This window comes from Tetranychus urticae, chromosome 1, assembly GCF_039701765.1.
Source record: "Tetranychus urticae isolate SD_2017Ah chromosome 1, NJAU_TeUrti_SD_1.0, whole genome shotgun sequence".
Lineage (NCBI taxonomy): Eukaryota > Metazoa > Arthropoda > Arachnida > Trombidiformes > Tetranychidae > Tetranychus > Tetranychus urticae.
The window spans coordinates 11,850,518-11,868,921 of NC_142958.1; the positions used below are offsets into that span (position 1 = coordinate 11,850,518).

The window sequence follows — 18,404 nt, forward strand, 5'->3', positions numbered from 1 at the left end:
TGATGATTATTATGGTTTTGAACAATTGAAGGTATTATGATGATGATGATCAACATCTAGCAACAGTCATGATAACCAACAGTGAGTTTATGTTTACCTCAACATTGAACAATATTATCATTGAAAATAATCGCAACATTAACATGATTATTAATTTTTGCTGCTCTTACCAATTGCTGGGAGTGGAAAAGGAATTAACTTTTAATAACAATTTTTTTCGTTCCTTTGCATATCATTAATATTTGATAGTAAATATTGATAAATCACAAAATTTACTCTCATTTTGAATCCGCTTTTCAAGGTGTGTATCAAGTAATTTAATAGCCTGTGAGTTACCTTTTTGTTGTTGCTTGGTTTTTTTTCATTGCTGGTTTCAACTGGTTAACTTGTCAAACATGTTAATCAATTACAATTGGAAACACAATCAACAACACCTTGCATCTTCATTAAGATCCTTGATGACAATTAATGATGTTGAGATAAACATGCAAGTATAATTCAGTCTCAACTCAGCTTTTTGTTTTCCTCCCTTTCTACTCAATTTGATCAATTAATTGTGTCCATTGTCAGGTTTACCTTGCAAATTGATGGTTCTTGGTGTTGATCAGTTCAATACATGATCAGGTTAACCTAAAGGGATTAAGGTGTGTCTGAACAGCCGAGCAAAGAAGAGATAAAATTGCAACTGAAACTTGTCTCTGTCAAGAAATAAGTTAATTGTTGATTCACTGGTTTGCCTGCATCTAATATCTCAAAGTTATCATTAAGCAGTTAATTAAAGTCTCCCATCTCTTTAATTGATTGCAATTGATATACAACATTAAAGAAAGAGACAAATGAATTTGTCCACCTTTCCTCTTTCCAACTCTCTTTTTCCTCAAATGATTTAGTTAATCAATTGAAATATGCAATTTGTTAATAACATTGAGTGTATCAATTGAATTTTGTGTGATGCTAACCTCTATACTGCCAGAGATTATTGCAAGATGTTGGATAAATTTAAACCATTTAATCATTATTATCATGGTAATGATAAGCAAGTGATTAAAATAGTTGAAAGTTGAAAGGAAGAAAATGATTACTGATAAATGGATTAAATAAATTAACCATATATTAGTTGTCTATTTGTTTCTTTAGCGTTCATTTCTCAATGAAGTTATCATGATAAAAGCATCTCACAGTATTATCATTATGAGTATCGCCTATTTGCCAATTTTTCAAGAACAACCAAAAGAAGCAAAATGTTGATCTGTCTTTGATTCTTTCGTTATCTTTCTTTCTGCTTGTTCTTGAAAAAAAAGGTTGAAGTGAAATTAATGATTGTTGCCCAAGGCAAGGATAAGATATGGTAAAGCATCAGAAGCGGCTGAAAATGTGAGTTCAATTGCATTGAAAGATGCTAACCACTATACTACCAGTGACTGCATTGGAAGAGATGCAAAGAGATGATGATTAAGATGATGGTGAAGAAGATGATGATGAATAAAGATTCCCTGGAAAGAGACTAATGAAGTGCGACCAGCAGTAGTCTAAGGATTTTTTCACAGTCTTGTCTTCAATCTAACATCTTCTTCATCAAATAACCAGTACCTCACCCATGTAAAGAATGAATATGACTTGAAGAAGAAGCAAAAGATAACCCAATCCAGAAAGGCTCCTTCTGTGAAGATATTTTCCCTCTTCTAATGATGATAACCTCCTCGTCTTTTTTTCATCTTCAATCTTTCACTGAAATCTTCAACTTTTTTTTTCTTTCCTCTCCATCTTTATTAAATATCTTCCCTCTCCATCAGTAAATTTGATAATGAATATATTCAGTTTACTTTTGCCTTCTTTCACTTTAACCTTTCCTGTGATGCAACAATATAATTGACCATTGACCACTTTCCGTAAATCAATGCCATTCAAATACCAAGTCTATACATAAATACATATGGATAACAATAACAATAACAATAATATTACTATTAATGGTTAGTGAATAGGATAATAAAAAAACAACATAATAAGAGTAATAACAATAATAATAAAAAATAATGATAACTTTCACTCCCAACTTTTGCTTGTTGTTGTTCAATTGAAACCTTGAAATATTTTTCCTTCAAGTTGTGCTTTTTGTTTTTTCACATTTGTTTGCTTATGAATAATTTGAAATTCATTTAAATTTTTGCCCATAAATCAAAGTACAACATTATTGTAATGATTATTATACATTTCATTTGTTAATTAAAAGCAAACCAAGCAGGCAAAAGCTTTTTTATCCTCTTTGTTTGTCTTCCAATTAATCATGAAAAGGGCACCTCAGATGTTCATTCAGGTGGGTGGACAGTTGACTTGAAATGTGACCTAAGACTTGGTCTACTAGGGGCTCTCCTACTGGTCATGAGTTAAGGCTACCTAAAGTACAATCATCATTAAGGTAAGATAATATCAATTGACAGAACACAAACACACCTTAATATGGTAAAAGGTAAACATTAATGTTTATGGATTAATAGGGAGAGCAAGTGGGAGAATCTTCATCCTCCTTTCCTCATCCAGATGATAAATGTTCAGTTATTTACTGCGTTTATTAATAAATTGGATCAACAGCCAAATCTGTTTCAATGTTGATTGAAACTTTATCAGACTCAGAGCAGCTTTAGTTGTCCAATCAATCCAACATTTGAACAAAGAGTTGATGAAACCATTTAACCAATCCTTATCAACAGGCGACAGGAACTCAAGTGTTGATCATTAAAGTTAACGCAAGTCTACTTACTTCGGCTCTGAGCTCTTCGAAAGTCTAAAGTTCTATTTTGAATTTGAAGAGGGCTGATCGAAGAAAAGGCCACGAGTCAATCAATAAGAACCGAAAGAAGCTCGTTTTTCGGTTACTGACGGAATATATTGTCTGTTAGGTATCATCACGATATAGATTGCTTTAGATGCAAAGTTAAAACTTAATCTATCTGGTTAGGAACATGTTCACCATTAAGAGTTTTGATAGCCCCTGATGAATGATTGAAATGTTTCGTGTTGATATGCATGTATCTTTATGATGAAACAAGCTTTGGTGAACCGAATCCACTTCACTCTCGGTTACATCTTCAACCTCAGCAACCGACATTGTTGTGCCGTTCCTTGTCTCAAAAAGCAAAATAACTTGAATCCCAAGTCTAAATCCAATCAAATCATATCAAACCTCTGCAAAGCTTCAACAAGAAACGATAAAACTAAGTTTAAGATCAAATCGCCTTTGGTCATTAAAGAAACCGAAATAACCTGGCAATGTTTATCAATCTCTTGTAATAATGCAAAATAACCCGATGATTTTTTTTACTTGAAAATTGAAAGTCGATGTAGTTTGATGCAACATTTGATGTTGTTTGCAAGTTCAATTTTTCCCTGAAAATGACGCATTTTTTGTTCATTAAATGAAGCAAGATTGACTAATGAAAGTTGATGGAAGGTTTGATGTAAAATGAAAATTTGTTGCAATCAAATGAATCGACATTATCTTTTCATCTTTAGCGTCTCAAGTGCTATCATTTGTCACAATAATAATGCAAAATAACCCGATGACTTGAAAGGTTAACATCGATACATTTTGATTTAGTCTGTAAAAGTAAACATTTTGATTTTTCCTTTGATAATTAAAATTGATACTTTTTTCATTTGCTTTCACCATTTTAAGCTCATGAAACGTTTATCACGATTTGAATCGTGATTATTATTGATAATCAAATTTACCATTGGAATTTTTCTGCTCTCCAATTTGTTAGTTAAATGTTAAGTAAAGAGACTCGTAAGGTGAATGAAAATTTTTCACCATAAAAAAAGACTCAGCAGGGAGTCAACATCTAAATGATTGACAGGTAACTCGAGAGTTGAAACAAGAAGGATAAGAAGTAAAGGTAAGAAAAGGAAAGGTAAACCATGTAATGGCCCAAAAAGAAGGTTAAAGTATAAGGGAAAAAGAGAAGAGAAGTGAAGAAAATAACAGAAATGAACATTTTCTTCTCATCCTCATAATCATCATTTCTGTTTCAACCATTATCATTATCTTGTTGTCCCTGAGATTCATTTTTACCTTGAAAAGGGAATAGCATTGTTTACCTAATAATCAACATTAATCGTGATCAGTGTTGTCACTATTATAGTGATCAACATTTTACTTCAATCAATTAGCAAATGTGATTGTTGCAATGAGCAAGTTTGGGTTGAAATAAAAGAAGCTGAAAAAGAGGCAAAAACTGTGAATAAATTGCAACTTGGAATATTCTGTATTCTTGCTTTTTTTATCAACACTGCTTTACCCTTAAGGTATCATCGTGAAACTCAGATTCTGATGAGGATGACAATGATGATAATGATGGATACAAACTCGGAATATGATGGCTTAATTTACTGTTTCCATCGATGAATTTGTTGCTTTCTTTTACTTTTTCCCTTTTAACCTGTAAAACCATTGAGATTCATTCATTTTTACTCAGAAGCTTCAGCCAATAATAAAATAATATTCTTGTGCTTCCGTGCTTACCAAGGCCTCGGGCTTGAATGTTTATACCAAATTTGCTTCTTACAGTCCAATACTGATGAACGATGATTATGATGAGAGAAATGTATTTATACACAGAAAATATCATCTTTTATTCACTTTCATTTTCACTTCATGATGATGATAAAAGATGATCATAATCATCATCTTCTTCATTCATCATGTTGGTTGGAAGAAAAGGCTGATTCTATTAGTAAAGAGTAAATAATTTGTTCGAGTTAATAACGACAGTTCAATCACAAGTAAATCATGATTTAGAGAGTCGAGAGTTAACTAAACACGAAACTGTTTAACAGCAAAAAGATTGAGATGTTAACTTAGAGACCATTAAATTATACTCTAATATACATTTAATATACAAAACCCGGATATCAGGTCCATAGTCTTGTGCCTATGGCCAATTCAAAACTATTACAGACAATTTACTCTCTGCTCAACATCATCATCGTCACTGCCTCTCTTCCCTCTTTGCGTTTTCAGGCCATTGTTACCTCTGGCTTTGGTAATGGTTTAAAGTTAACATTGAAGCTGTAGTTGCTAATAGTTGCTCATTTGCAGCGCACTTGAAGGGATTTTAGTTTTAATGATCTTTACTTTACATTTTCCAACCTTTTTACTGCGCTTTTCATGATTCCATGCTCGAACTTCACCCAGTTATGGCTAGCTTTACAGCTCTCCAAATGACTAAAGTTCGATCAAAGAAAACTGAGAGCCATGGACTGTGTCTCATGATATAATAAGATTTATACAACAATTGCATTCAATATCAACTTGAAAAGTAAACGTAGTATAGAGAATTAGTAAACGATTTAATCAACACTTTTGAACATCAAGTTGGGTACATCTTTTTTTCGTAAAGCGTGTTTATGAACTTTTTCTAAGGAAATATCTTCGACCAATTCAGCTGAGATCTCAAATTGTTGTAAAAACGACACAAGATACAAGAATAATTGAAGATAAGCAAAACTTTCTCCAGGACAAACTCTTTTTCCGCCACTGAATGCAACCAAATAAGGTGGTTTAATGACTTTAGATTTATCCTCATTAAGAAATCGTTCGGGATTAAATAGCTCAGGATTATCCCATAAATTTGGATCACTATGAACTGACCAGAAGTTGAATATCACAAGACTATCTTTAGGTATTGAATAGCCTCCAACTTTGGTATCTTCAAGTGCTCTTCTTGGTGAATTGAGTGGGACTAGTGAAGAGTGTCGCAAAGCTTCGTAAATGAAGGCCATTGTGAAAGGCATTTCTTTTCGATCCACATTTTCAGGTTGTCTATTTAATCCAATAGTCTGTTTGATTTCATCACGTATCCTTTTCTGGTATTCAGGGTGCTTAACTAGATACAACATGATCCATTTAAATGTACTTGATATCGTGTCCGATCCAGCACCGTAAAACAAAATTGCATTTCGTTGTAAAGTATTTAAATTGAAAGTTGAATTCTTTTCGTTTTGTCTTTTGGACATTTCATTGAGGAATCCATCAATGTAGTCTTTCATTTCATTACTATCAATATTTTTCTTTCGGTGTTCATTAACCTCATCACCAATATGAGATTCCAACTTTTTGAAGATTGAAAAAGTTTCTGCCATATCGATAAGGTTTAATTTGATTACAAACCTCGCGATGGCCGGCATAAATGTGACAACATTAAAATATTTCATCATATCTGATTGGGCGAGCAGCTTTGCCATAACCTGTGAAAGAGGCTCATCATAAGCGTATTTTCGGCCAAATAGGAGTGTTGATATATGGTTTGATACACTCAAAGATAATTTATCAGATATTGATATTGGTTCGCCTTCGAAAGATTTGATTACTTCAGTGAATGATTTAATTTCGTCTCTAATCGAATCTTCCATTGCACTTTTTCCTAAACCAACATCTCGAAGTGTAGTTAAAGCTATTCTTCTCTGTTCCTTCCAACGTTCACCTGACATTTCGGCAAATGAGCTTTGTTCAATTATGCCTGGTAATGAAATCTCTTTAGGTCGACCAAGCAAGTGTTCATTTGCCAAAGCTTCTTTAATGAACTTCCATTGATTGATGACAACAACGTCAAACTGACCACACTTTAGACTGAAAACTGGTCCATATTTTTCAGCCAACTCGGTCATGTGATTGTACGCATCTTGTCTAATGAAAGGTAAGTATCCAACAAATGGTAATCCCCATGGTCCAGGAGGCAGTTTGCGGACTTTTATAACAAATTTGATGACATAATTGACCAAGAATAAGATCACTAATCCATAAAGAAATTGAATTAAAAACAGATTTACGTTAAAAACAGTGAAATACATTTTAGCTAGTCAGAGGCAAACGTAACTCTAATGATTCTAATTGTTTCTCGTATCAGGTTTTTATATTTTTTCAAAAAATACATCGATATCATTCGCATGACATCATGTTATTTATCTCACAGTGAAATTGCAATAACACTTGAACAAAAGAGTCAAATCAGTAAAACTACATTAAAATCGGATCTAAATTTAGTTCAATCAAAGCGATTTATCATTTCAATAACAAACTAATCAGTCAATCAATTTTTATCAGACTTTTCATAATATACTTTAGACTTGCAATTGTTAGTCAACGATGAATGAACTGGATTTTGATATGTTTTCCAAAAGTTCAAAAATGCTTCATTTCAAAACATTTGCTCGTTTCGCGGTATTCTCGAATTCACGGGTAAAATTGTATCGAAATAATTTAGAATCTAAAGGGGCTTGAGAAAAAGTGAAAATTATCATGCAGTGTAATGCTACTTTTTTTATTTTTCGTCCTATTTTTTGAGTTCTTCGAGATTTGAGGCCACATTCTTTTTCTTGGCATATTCAGCAATGAAAAGCTTGGGAGTTTTCATTCGATTTTTGTGATTTTGGAAGTTAAACAGTTGGACAGAGGAAACTATGTTGGTTCAAAGTGAATTTTATTGCAATATAATGAGATGAAAACTCGAACATTGTCATCTTTATTTGGTTGCATTTGTTAATTGAGCAACTAAAGTAAACCTATTTTATGATCAAATGTAATGGGCAATGAGTTTGGATTCATTGGCGGTTGAATGATTTGAACAATTAACAATTGTTTGATGAGAGGATAACATGGACGGTTAAATGTCTAACAACATGTTTAACCTGAACCATTACAAGGTGTTTGGTTTAACAGTCAAAGGGAATTGTAAAGTTACACAGTAAAACCATTGATTGCCTTTTTTTAATGAGAAGAGGAAAAAGTTGCCCAAAATTAAATGCTACTCAAATTACAATAACAATCTTGATAGATCTTAATGAAACTGCAAGATTCGCTGGTTGAACAGCATCTATTGATTCTGTTTCCGTTTCAAGATCGTCACCAGTGTAAGCAAGCGAAAACAAGAGTGAACAACAAGCAAAACAAGCAAAAAAAAGTGTCGCAGCGAAGAAAAAAAAAAGTTGTAAAGAAAAGTTTAAAAATGCTTGAAAAAGATGAAGACAAAGTATGCAATTGAATCAGCGGATGTTGACGAAGAGAAGAAGAAAAAATCTTTTTTTCGCTGCTTTCATGCTTGTTCATTATAACGATTATTATCAGAGTAAACGATTGACTTAATTGTTGACGCATCTAAAGACACTTAATAAGATGAAGTTTAGTGTTTCTTCAGTGTGAAGGAAAGAGAAGAAAGAAGAAGAAGAAAAAAGCGAACAAAGATGAAGATAAAAATGAAAAGACTTTTTTCTTCTTCTTATATTCAGTAACTTGAGTTTCCATTTTTTGCTGACTTTTATTGTTGAAACACTTTACGAGGCGACCTTATCAAGGATCACAATCGTCACTTGAATGGTTCACTGATCAGGTTATAAATAAGATGTGAGCCTGGCTAATTGTGACTCTGTGTGTGTCTCCAAGTCCAACCAATATCAAGATAAAGATGAAGGTTGATGGTCAGTCTTACCTTTGTTTGCATCACTATTATCATCATCATCGTCGTGTGTTGACTTAAACAATTGTAATTGCTGACCGTTTGCTCAAGAATATTTCAAAGTGTCAAAATATTTTCTCCTCTGTTGATTAAATGCAATGAAGAGAGAAAAAAGCTGATCATTAAAATTTAACTTTTTTTCCTTTCTTCTTCTTCCATCTTCATCATCATTTTTGTATTCCTCTTGGTCTTCACCAATTATCACCAAATTGTACCACACACATGCACAGATTAAGTTGTTGCTTTTGTTGTTTTTTTCTTCTTCTCTTGCCTTTAGTCTGAAGTTTTAGAAGACAAAAATAACTTATTTGCAATGAGATGTTTCGATAATAACTGAATCCATTTTGATTGACATTGTCAACATGAAGTGTTACACCATTTTGAACAATCAAAGCTCATTATTTGGCTTCGCTCTTCGCCTTCATCCTCATCTTTACATTGTTTGTCTTCTCTGTGCAACAACAACAAAAAAAGCAAAAAGAAAGTGAAAACATTTTAAAATTCTGTGTTTGACAACTATTATAATAATGTTTATCTCAATACTAATAATACATTTCCATGTTAAAAAAGAGGAAACTGAATTACAATTGTTGCCAACATTGCAATTGTCAATATTTGTTGAGTAACATTTTTCACTTTGAATAGTAAAATAGGCAAATTTAGTTATTGATTATAATTCATCAATTGTCCGATCAGGTGAAGGAATCGAGCAAGAAACAAGGAGAAGAAGAAGAAGAAGAAAAAGAAGGAGAAAAAAATCAAAAATTCCAATCCTTTTCATGATTACAATCAAGAAAAGCTGACAAATGAGGTTGAAGACAAAAAATGGCTCAAAATACACAAAAAAGGAAACAATGGAGTTGCGATTTAAACTAATGTTGGTAGTTTAATTCAGCATGATCATTATTATGGAAAGTATGTTGATGAATATAAAAGGATGAGAAAAATGTTCAGTATTGAAGGATGAAGAGAAGGGATGAGAAGGAGGAAGATGAATGGAAACAAAAGGAAAGCAAAAATTTGTTCTTTGTTAATATTATGAATAAAACTTTTCTTTTCTTCATTTGAAAATCATCTTTTTGCTTCTTCTTCAGCATCTTTGAATAATCAGGCAAACAACAAAATATGTAATTTTCATTTGAAAGGCAAAATTATGCTTATCACTTATTATTAAAATAATAATAATTACTATTATTGTTGGTACAATTTGTATTTTTACAGTCTTTTTGGCAGCAAAAACAGCAAAATGCTATAAAGTTCATCATCCCTTAAATCACTTTAACTTTTTTTTGTGTTCCTCTTCTCTCTCTCTTTTTTCTGGCCTTTTTAATGGTTACAAAAAAGGTTTGCCTTTTTAATATTAAACTTGGTTAATTATTTTAATATCAAATTTATGCCAATATGAATAGTAAAGTTGCAAGAAGAACAGTTAATCAATATCAATATATTAACATAATTAACCAACTGATTTAATTCTTGCAGCTTGTTGGCTCTGAAACTTGCGCTTCCAGCTTAAGTTAATTGTTTACTAATGATAATTATTTTGCATAAATGGGTAAATGAAGTGAAACAGGCAAAAGTTTTTAAACAGTTTTGGCTCTAAATTTTCACTCTTCAAGCTTTAACCAAGTTTTCAGCCTTGAATTTTTGGTAAAGTGATTGCATTTGTTTCGCATTTTGCAGAAAAGTTTCACTCGGCTTTTGACTCTATTGTGTCTTGAATCAATCAAACTCTAGGTTTGATTCACTTGCTTCATTGTCTTGTTTTCTTGATGGTCTGGTTGGCTCTTGAAATTGCATAAATCGTGACAAATAATTGGCCACTTTAGCTTTTGATTAAAAAATTTTAGACTCTTTTTACACAGTAGACTGGGTAATACAGTAGTGCTAAAAATTGTGTTTGTGTTCATGTTTCAGGGTCAACTTGAAAGGTCATTTCTGTCACCGAGACTATGTTGGGTTAAACCTATTCAGGGGTAGTTTACGTGGGTTAGAAGTTTGCTTTTTTTCTTGTAAATCTTGACGTTCATTTCATGTCTGCAAATTATTATATTAGTCCACAAGACGCAGTCAAATAAATCTCAAATTCATGCCTTGTTTCTTCACGATTTTACAAGCAATAGTTTAAGATTAGTTGCAACTGTGAGTCAACTTTTTTTTCCTTCACACACACAACTATAGCTACAACAAGCTGAACCCTTCATCATTTGACAGATTACTAACCATTAGACTACCAGAGATTACAAGTTATGACAAAAGGTTCATCATTGGCCTTATTTCACTTAGGTTATAATTGGTTGAAAATTTGAATTATTTTCAAGTTGATCCTCTTCTGGATAATTTCAAAATATAAACTTGCAAAATGAGTCATTTATTGGGAAAGATATCCTTAAAACTAGCCATTTTGGCTAACTGTAATAACTTTGATTGAATAACTTTTCAATCTGCAATGATTAATATTAGAGTGGAATTCAAGCATTAAAGATTAATTTTGCTTTTCAAAATAGATTTGTACAAGATTTAATCAAGAAAGTTGTAGTGTACAGCCAACAGAAAAAAATTTGCATTCGAATATTCATTTAATAAATTATACATGAATCCAAGAGATATACTTTGGAATATCATTGAGAATAAGTTTTGCATACTTTGGACCATTCTGTTTATGCATTTTTAAAGAGTACAAATTCATAGATATCAGTGCGCAATGGACTAAACTTATTGCGTTGCATTTTGAAATAGGAATAGTTATTGCTCTGTAAAACATAGGAAATTCGAAGCAACTGTATAAAGCAGTTGAAAGTTATCCCAAGTTCACAGTAACTTCAGGTTGACTCAAAGACATTGTCTGGTTATTTTGCATTATTGGCGAGCAAAATGATTCACAATTAAAACAATAACTCTGACAAGCGATGTTACTTTTACGACTAAAAGTTACGAGTAAAGAGGCCAAGAGCAAACGTTTCATCGAAACGAGTCAACAATTATCGTTTCTTGAAACACCTTTAAACTCATCTTTTCCAGCTGTAAATCAATGTTATCATAATCTCTATCCTTAAGTATAACCTTACTTGAAGACAAAAAAGGATCTTGAGTTGAACTTGATGGGTCAAAAAAAGGCCCGCTTATGGTTCAACTTTGCCAAGCTAATGTGACTGATGAAATGCGAATTGAGATTAGTTTAATCATTGAATGTTTCAACTGTAATCAACTTCAAGTTTTGAACAAAGTTACTGAATGAAGGAATCATTTAGATTTCAATAAAGAAGAGAAACTTTTTTTTCTCTTCCTTTCTTTCATTCCCTTTGCTTCATGGATAGTTATACATTTGTTGCGGTTCATTACAACCATAATGATAGTAATAACAATGATTAAATTGTGATTGGCACCTTAACACTGGCAACACAAATACAAGCACAAAAGGATGATCAAGAAAAGAGAAGAAATCTGTTCAAACCGGAAGAAAATGGAATATTTTTTTCTCTTCTGTTTTTTTTATTATCACTATTATTATCATCATTATCATCTTGTTATTAACCAAGACACACATAATGATAACATTGATTTAATAACAGTCCAAGTCTAGTTTGTTATTTTATTCATCTTTTTAACCTTCTCACCATGAGCCACTTGAAAGGCATCAACTGACCTGAAAATATAATTAACCTGAATGAACCAATTCTGATGATAAACAGGGGATAACAATTGATGATAATATACATGTTCATCTATGAATGTAACCTCAATTATTCAGTTGAAAATTTTCTTCTCCTTTTTCCTTGAAACCTTCAATTCTTTCAATGAATTTATAAATTTGTTCATTTAAAATGAATGAACTAAAAAATGAGAAAGTAAGAAGAGAATAAAAAATTTCTTCAACTTTTCATTGAAATTTACTCTGAACTGGGAGGTCGAGTTAACTGTTAACCAATATTAACCTGTTCAACAATCAACCTTTGATGCAAGATTGTAATTATGATTTTGATTCAAAAAGAAGATGGAAAAGTGCATTTTAAATATTTCCATTTTTCCCTCCATAAACAGGGTTTGAGTAAGCGTTAAACTGTCAATAATATTATCATGAAAATTTGCTTCTTATAATATTTACCTTGATTAACATGATCAACCTTTTTTGATGCTTTAATGGTATAATTTAATGTTCAAACAAACGTGAGTCTAAACCTTATTATTATCAACACACAAACACGGATCTAGATTAATAATCATATTAAGACCCAGAGTTATGGAGGAAAAGAAAGTAAAAAACAAAAAACTCATTCAACATTTTATTACCTTGAAAACCATGGAGAGTGGGTAAAGTTGAAAACCGTTTGAATAATGTTTATAAATAATTGATCAACGATTAGCGGCAAAACAATTCAGCTGTTGACTTGATTGCTTGTCGTCATCCGATGCAAGATTATTAATAAATTTTCTTGGAAAGTTCAATTCAAGGATTATCTTTGCCATCAAAAACTGAAGCAGTCGACATTGTTAGTCAAGTTCAAGTGTCGATAACCCGATGAATGTTTTACCCGAATCTTACTGTCGATACATTTTGGTTTCATTTTAAATAAACTTTTAATGAATGAAGTTGGTACACATCCTTTAAGGTCAAAATGAAGAAACTTTCTTTTTCTCAATCTCAGAGGAATCTCAAGTTCGGACAAAGTAAGCTTGTCTTCGTTTCCTACAAGAACTTCAAGATTGGAGAGAAATGTCAAGTGACTCTTCTAAAACTTAACATCGAATGCGTAGGGAAAAGTTTTATTTCTCTGAATTCTCAGCTATTTTTGTTTCAGAAATTACTTTGTCTTGGAAGGCTCATCGTCTCAAAGTCGCCCACTTCCTAGGTCCTAGTTATTTGAGTCGAGCATATTCTTTGGCCTAGAAATTACGTCTGTACCAAAACTTACATTCGACTGCTACTGAGATAAGACTGGTCACAAGTTTAGTCAATTTGTTGTTGCAATAATAATGAAAAGTATCCCGACGACTTTGCTTGAAAGTTTAATGCCGATGCATTTTAAAGCAGTTGTTGCCTGAAAAAGTAGACATCTAGATTGAACCTTTGATAATCAAAATTGATGTGCTTATTTTCACTGTTGAAGCTGATGTATGATTCAAAATTGAAACTTTATCTAATGATCTTATCGACTTGATCGCAGGTCATCTTTGTATTTTTATTTATTTACTTTGTTCCAATCAGCTTCTTGTTAATATCAATAATGCAAAATAACCCGATGATGTCCTTTGAACTTTACATCAACCAAGTCTATTTGACTTGCAAGATACAGATCTTTAGCAAGAAGCGGACATTAATTTTACTCAACTCAATAAAAGTTTCTTTCATTTTCTTTACCTTTTTTTCTGCATTCTGTTTGCCAAGTTTGTTACTTTTTTTTGCTCTTTTTTTCACCACAATTCTATCACCTGTCATGGGACAACATAGGAAGAAGGAGGATGATTGGAAATGAGGAGGAGGATGAAGAGGAGGTAAAAGTTACCTCCTTCTGAGAGGTTTGCAAAGAAAAAAGAAGCAAAAAGAAAAAAGAAAAAGAAAAATTGGCAAAGTTTTTCTTTCACTTCTAATTTATGAATAATTTCTGTTTACGCTTTACTGACTTGACGATTAAGTCATTTACCAACGTCCGGATGTTAATACAGCATTTTGTCCCTTGTTATTATGATAGTTATCTTCATCATCATCATCATCTTAATCATCACATAACTCATCACAATCTATCCCTAGTCATGCGAATCTTACAAATGAGTTTTACTTTTAACTTCATATTATTATCAGCACGAGTTTTCCTTATTTTGTTTCATTCCAACTTTTTGTCTTTACACATTTTCTTAGCGAATTGAAGCAAAATTTTAATTTCTTAATTTCAAGTTTATCAACTTCCTTTCCTGTGATAATAACAATAACAATATCCGGCAAAATATTCCCATAAATGAAACAAACGAAGGCAAACGAACATTTTGTTTTCAAGAAAAAAAAACAATTACATTTTACTTTTGCATGGAAAACATGAAACTTCAAACTCTTTGCATCTCATCTTGAGATGCTTCAATCGTTTCCTTCAAGTGGTGAAAAGTCAACGAAAAGTTGAAACTAAAATTGAATTGAAAATTGAGTTGAAAAATTTCACGATTCTTTCCATTCCAATGAGAATTTCATGGAAAAGGTAAAATCTTCTAAAACTGTTAGTTGACTGTAAAATTATTCTTGATTGTAAACCATGATTTGGATCGATTTCATTGGGAATATGAAAACACGTTTCAACGATTTCTCAACTAAACGCTTTCGAAGCTTTAATGATGTCTCAATTTGATGTGTTTTCTTGTATCTGTATTACTAATGTTTCATGAAAAGATTCATCCGATTCATTAGAGTTTCCAAATCAGGGTTCTTAGCAATTCAAAACTCTTTATCATTTCAAACTTTCTGTCCATGAAAAGATTCGAATCGAAATTTTTGACTAAAATTTTTGTTATCCACTTATATAGATGCAAAGAGACTATTGAATGTTTTCATGACTTGAACTTGCTGATTAAATTTAATTGATTACGATGGATTAATAGTTAATCGCGTTGAGCGAATCGCTAATGTCGTTAATAATCAGATTGGTTAGTTGAATGGTTCAGCTTCTCACGCTTATCTTCATCATTTTCAGAATTAATAGTTGCTCAGGAGGTGTTGGTCAAATTGAGCAAAAAGATTTGAGCAAAATCCGTTTGCGCTAAGAAGATTTGAGCGCATTTTGCTCAAAAATTGTTGATAATTTTCAGAGATCATTCTTAGATTTTTAGATCATTCAAGATCCTACAAAAAATATATCTTATTAATTTTATAATCGATAATAACATCTAATGAATGGTCAAAATCAAAAGAACTGTCGATAAACTGAAAAAGGTGTTAAAACATTGGTGTGTACCAACAATTTTTATCGACGAATGATAAGTTTAAGCTCTAACTTTTATGGCCACAGAAAGCATTCGATCTAACTGAAAATCGAAGTGATCGGCTGTACGTTTCTGATTTTTCATCGAAATCTACATCAATTAATTGCGTTTGATGAAAAATCTGCTTCCATAATTGAACAAAAGCCGGTGAAAGTTTCAACTTTGATCTCGATTATCGCAAAAACCAAACCTGAGTTTAAAATTGTGTTTGCTCTAATCAGTTTTGCTCTTAAATGTCTTAGCGCAAAAGGTTTTTGCTCAAAGCTCTTTGCTCAAAATAACCCAAATCTGCTCAGGAAAGATGAAAATGATGACTTCTTGATGCTTATGATGTTCTTGATGAAGACTCTGATGATGATAAAGTAAATCGTCTTAAAAGGACAACTAATACTCTTAACTTATTGATAGACCTTAAACCTTTCCACCTTTGGGTAACTTCAATATTCACATTCCAATCAATTCAAGTGTAAACTTAAACTTTTTTTTTCTCCAAAAAATTACAAATTTCCATTTTTCTTTGATATGAAAAAAAGACGAAACAAAAAACTTGAATTGATGAACAAACATTTTTAGCTCATTATCATCACAAGTGGGAGAAACGATATGAGAATCTGTAAGAAGATGATAATGAGGGAAACAAAATCTTGAAACTCTGAAAGTTATTAGACGATTTCTCAGCATTCTTGTTACCTTGTTAATCTAAAAACTTTTTTTCTCTCATTTTTTTTCTTCTTCATCTTTATGGTGCAGATGAACAGATAAAGATGAAGAAGCTCCTTAAATGATGATGATGATGAGAAGATAATCTTGTAACCTGTTTTGGCTTCTTAACTTGAAAAGGAAGTTTCAACTTTTCTCTTCTCTTTCAACGTTCAATTCTGAATAATGTGACATTTATTGAGAATCATAATGATAATAATAACAATTTTAATGATAACACACCTTAAGAGGTAAGATAATGAAAAGCCTGATTTCCTTTTGAATTATCAGCAAGAAAAACTTCATTTTTACATTTTCGCTCAATCCTCTGAACCTTTTGATTCTTTAATTTATTATATTGTTTCACTTGATTGCATTATGTTTTCAACCGAGTTTACCTGCGGCCAAACGCTAACCGAACCCGAATGTTGTTGAGTGAATATCTTTTTGTTATTTGTGATGATATTATTACAATTGAGAATTGATCAGAGAAGAAATAGAAAAATGGAAAATTCTTTTCAACCGTTTTGCCGCATCAACTAGGTAAGGCACTTCATGATGATTATCTTCATCACCAAACCTCACTTTGATAAATAACTAGAATCAATTTGGATTACAAATTGAGCTTCGTTACTGTTTCTAATTTCAGAGCTTCCAATTGAATTTACAATAACAGTTTTGATAAGATAATGAGACAATCGGTAAGAAGAGTAAAGTTAAAAGTTTAATGATATCAACAAGTTATCAGATTAACTCTCTGCCTTTCAGCATTCAGATCCGATTACTGTGAGCTTTCCATTTGATATTAAATGGCAACATCATCTTTATGTAACATCATGTGAACCTTGAACAAATTTGGGTAAAAATTATTGTCCAACTTATCTTTAAATTGTATCAAAATGCAGGAACAAGATGAAGAAGAAGGACTCAAATTTTGATCTGTAATCACGGTAATTGAGGATGCTCATGATGTAAAGCTCTGTGAACATCTTGCGATGAAAAATGTTTTGCAAATGAAAACCAAATATTATAATACTTTGTATTGTGTATATCATATTTCGTTGCAAGTTCACGCAAAATCATTTTCATGTTTCTTGTTCTTCTTCTTTTTCCTGTTCAACATGCTTTTTTCTTGCATCCCTTTTCACCATCTTCACCTTAAGTTTGAACAAAATTAATTTTATCCGCTACGAGAGAAACGTTTACATGTAAAGTGAAACATGTTGTTACACCTAATTTACAAGTTAAAATTTTGTAATTAAAACCAACACAATCAACACTATTGCTAAATCTAATTTGGACCTTTTTTCCACTTCTTTTTATCTCATTACCTTTATACTGTTGAAGGTGCATTTCAACAATTCAAAGCCATTTTTGACTAAACATTTTAACACATTAACAATCAACATTATTTTTAGCGTAAACTTTACTGTTCACGATTTGCTTTGCAAGCTGCGAGAAAATGCAATTTCAAATTTCACGTTCAAATACCAATTTGCACAATTTAATTGGCGTTCTCATTCACTTAATACGGTTATTCAAAAAATAGATTCACAAAGTTTCTAGTTTGAACCGATCAGTCAATGTTTGATTGTTTCGTGACAATTTACAAAATTGGTTTGGTTAGGTTAGCTTAGGTTAGATTTGGTTAGGGATCTTTGCAACAAAACTAACTTTTTTAGGATTGAATCAACTTTAATCATAACAACTTTGTTTCTTATCTCAATAATTCTGCAAAATAACCTTATAATGAATTCGAAGTTAGTCAATGAACTTAACTTTGCTTATTTTTAGTCGAGAAAAAATCAACTTTGACTCAGCTCTGAAAAAAGAAAAATCTTCATTTAAATCAAAGCAACTTTAGTCATCGAGATAACTGATTTTAGCAAGTTACTTGTCTCAATAATAATGCAAAATAACCCGGTGATGAATCTGTTTTCATCAGATTAGAAGTGTTAAGTCAAATCTCAAAACTTACACCTGCTTTTCAAATCAATGAATGGTCAGGGATCTGTCGTTTTCTATTGCCAACCAAAAGCATCTCTTGGTTTTTCTTATTGACTCGCACTGTTTGTCGTTAAACAAAGAGTTGAACAGGAGTTTAATCTAACCTATCCTAACCTAACCTAACCTTACCTAACCTAATCCGAGGCTCTTTCTGTCTGACTTAAGAAAAATCAAGTGTCTTTTGGATCAATACCAAGGGATTTTACTGCATATCTTAAGTCA

At 31.8% G+C, this 18,404-nt stretch overlaps 1 protein-coding gene across 1 annotated transcript; it reads right to left on the reverse strand.

Moving 5' to 3' along the window:
• Positions 1 to 5,330: 5,330 nt before the first annotated feature.
• Positions 5,331 to 6,992, reverse strand: LOC107361047 (cytochrome P450 2J6-like). Its single transcript, XM_015927762.3, has one exon. It carries the CDS (start codon positions 6,847 to 6,849, stop codon positions 5,350 to 5,352), a length of 1,500 nt encoding a protein of 499 aa, XP_015783248.2. The 5' UTR covers positions 6,850 to 6,992; the 3' UTR covers positions 5,331 to 5,349.
• Positions 6,993 to 18,404: the final 11,412 nt, after the last annotated feature.

Excerpts from the sequence above, each read along its gene's own strand:
- LOC107361047 (XM_015927762.3), bottom strand. The coding sequence starts at position 6,849 with ATGTATTTCACTGTTTTTAACGTAAATCTGTTTTTAATTCAATTTCTT.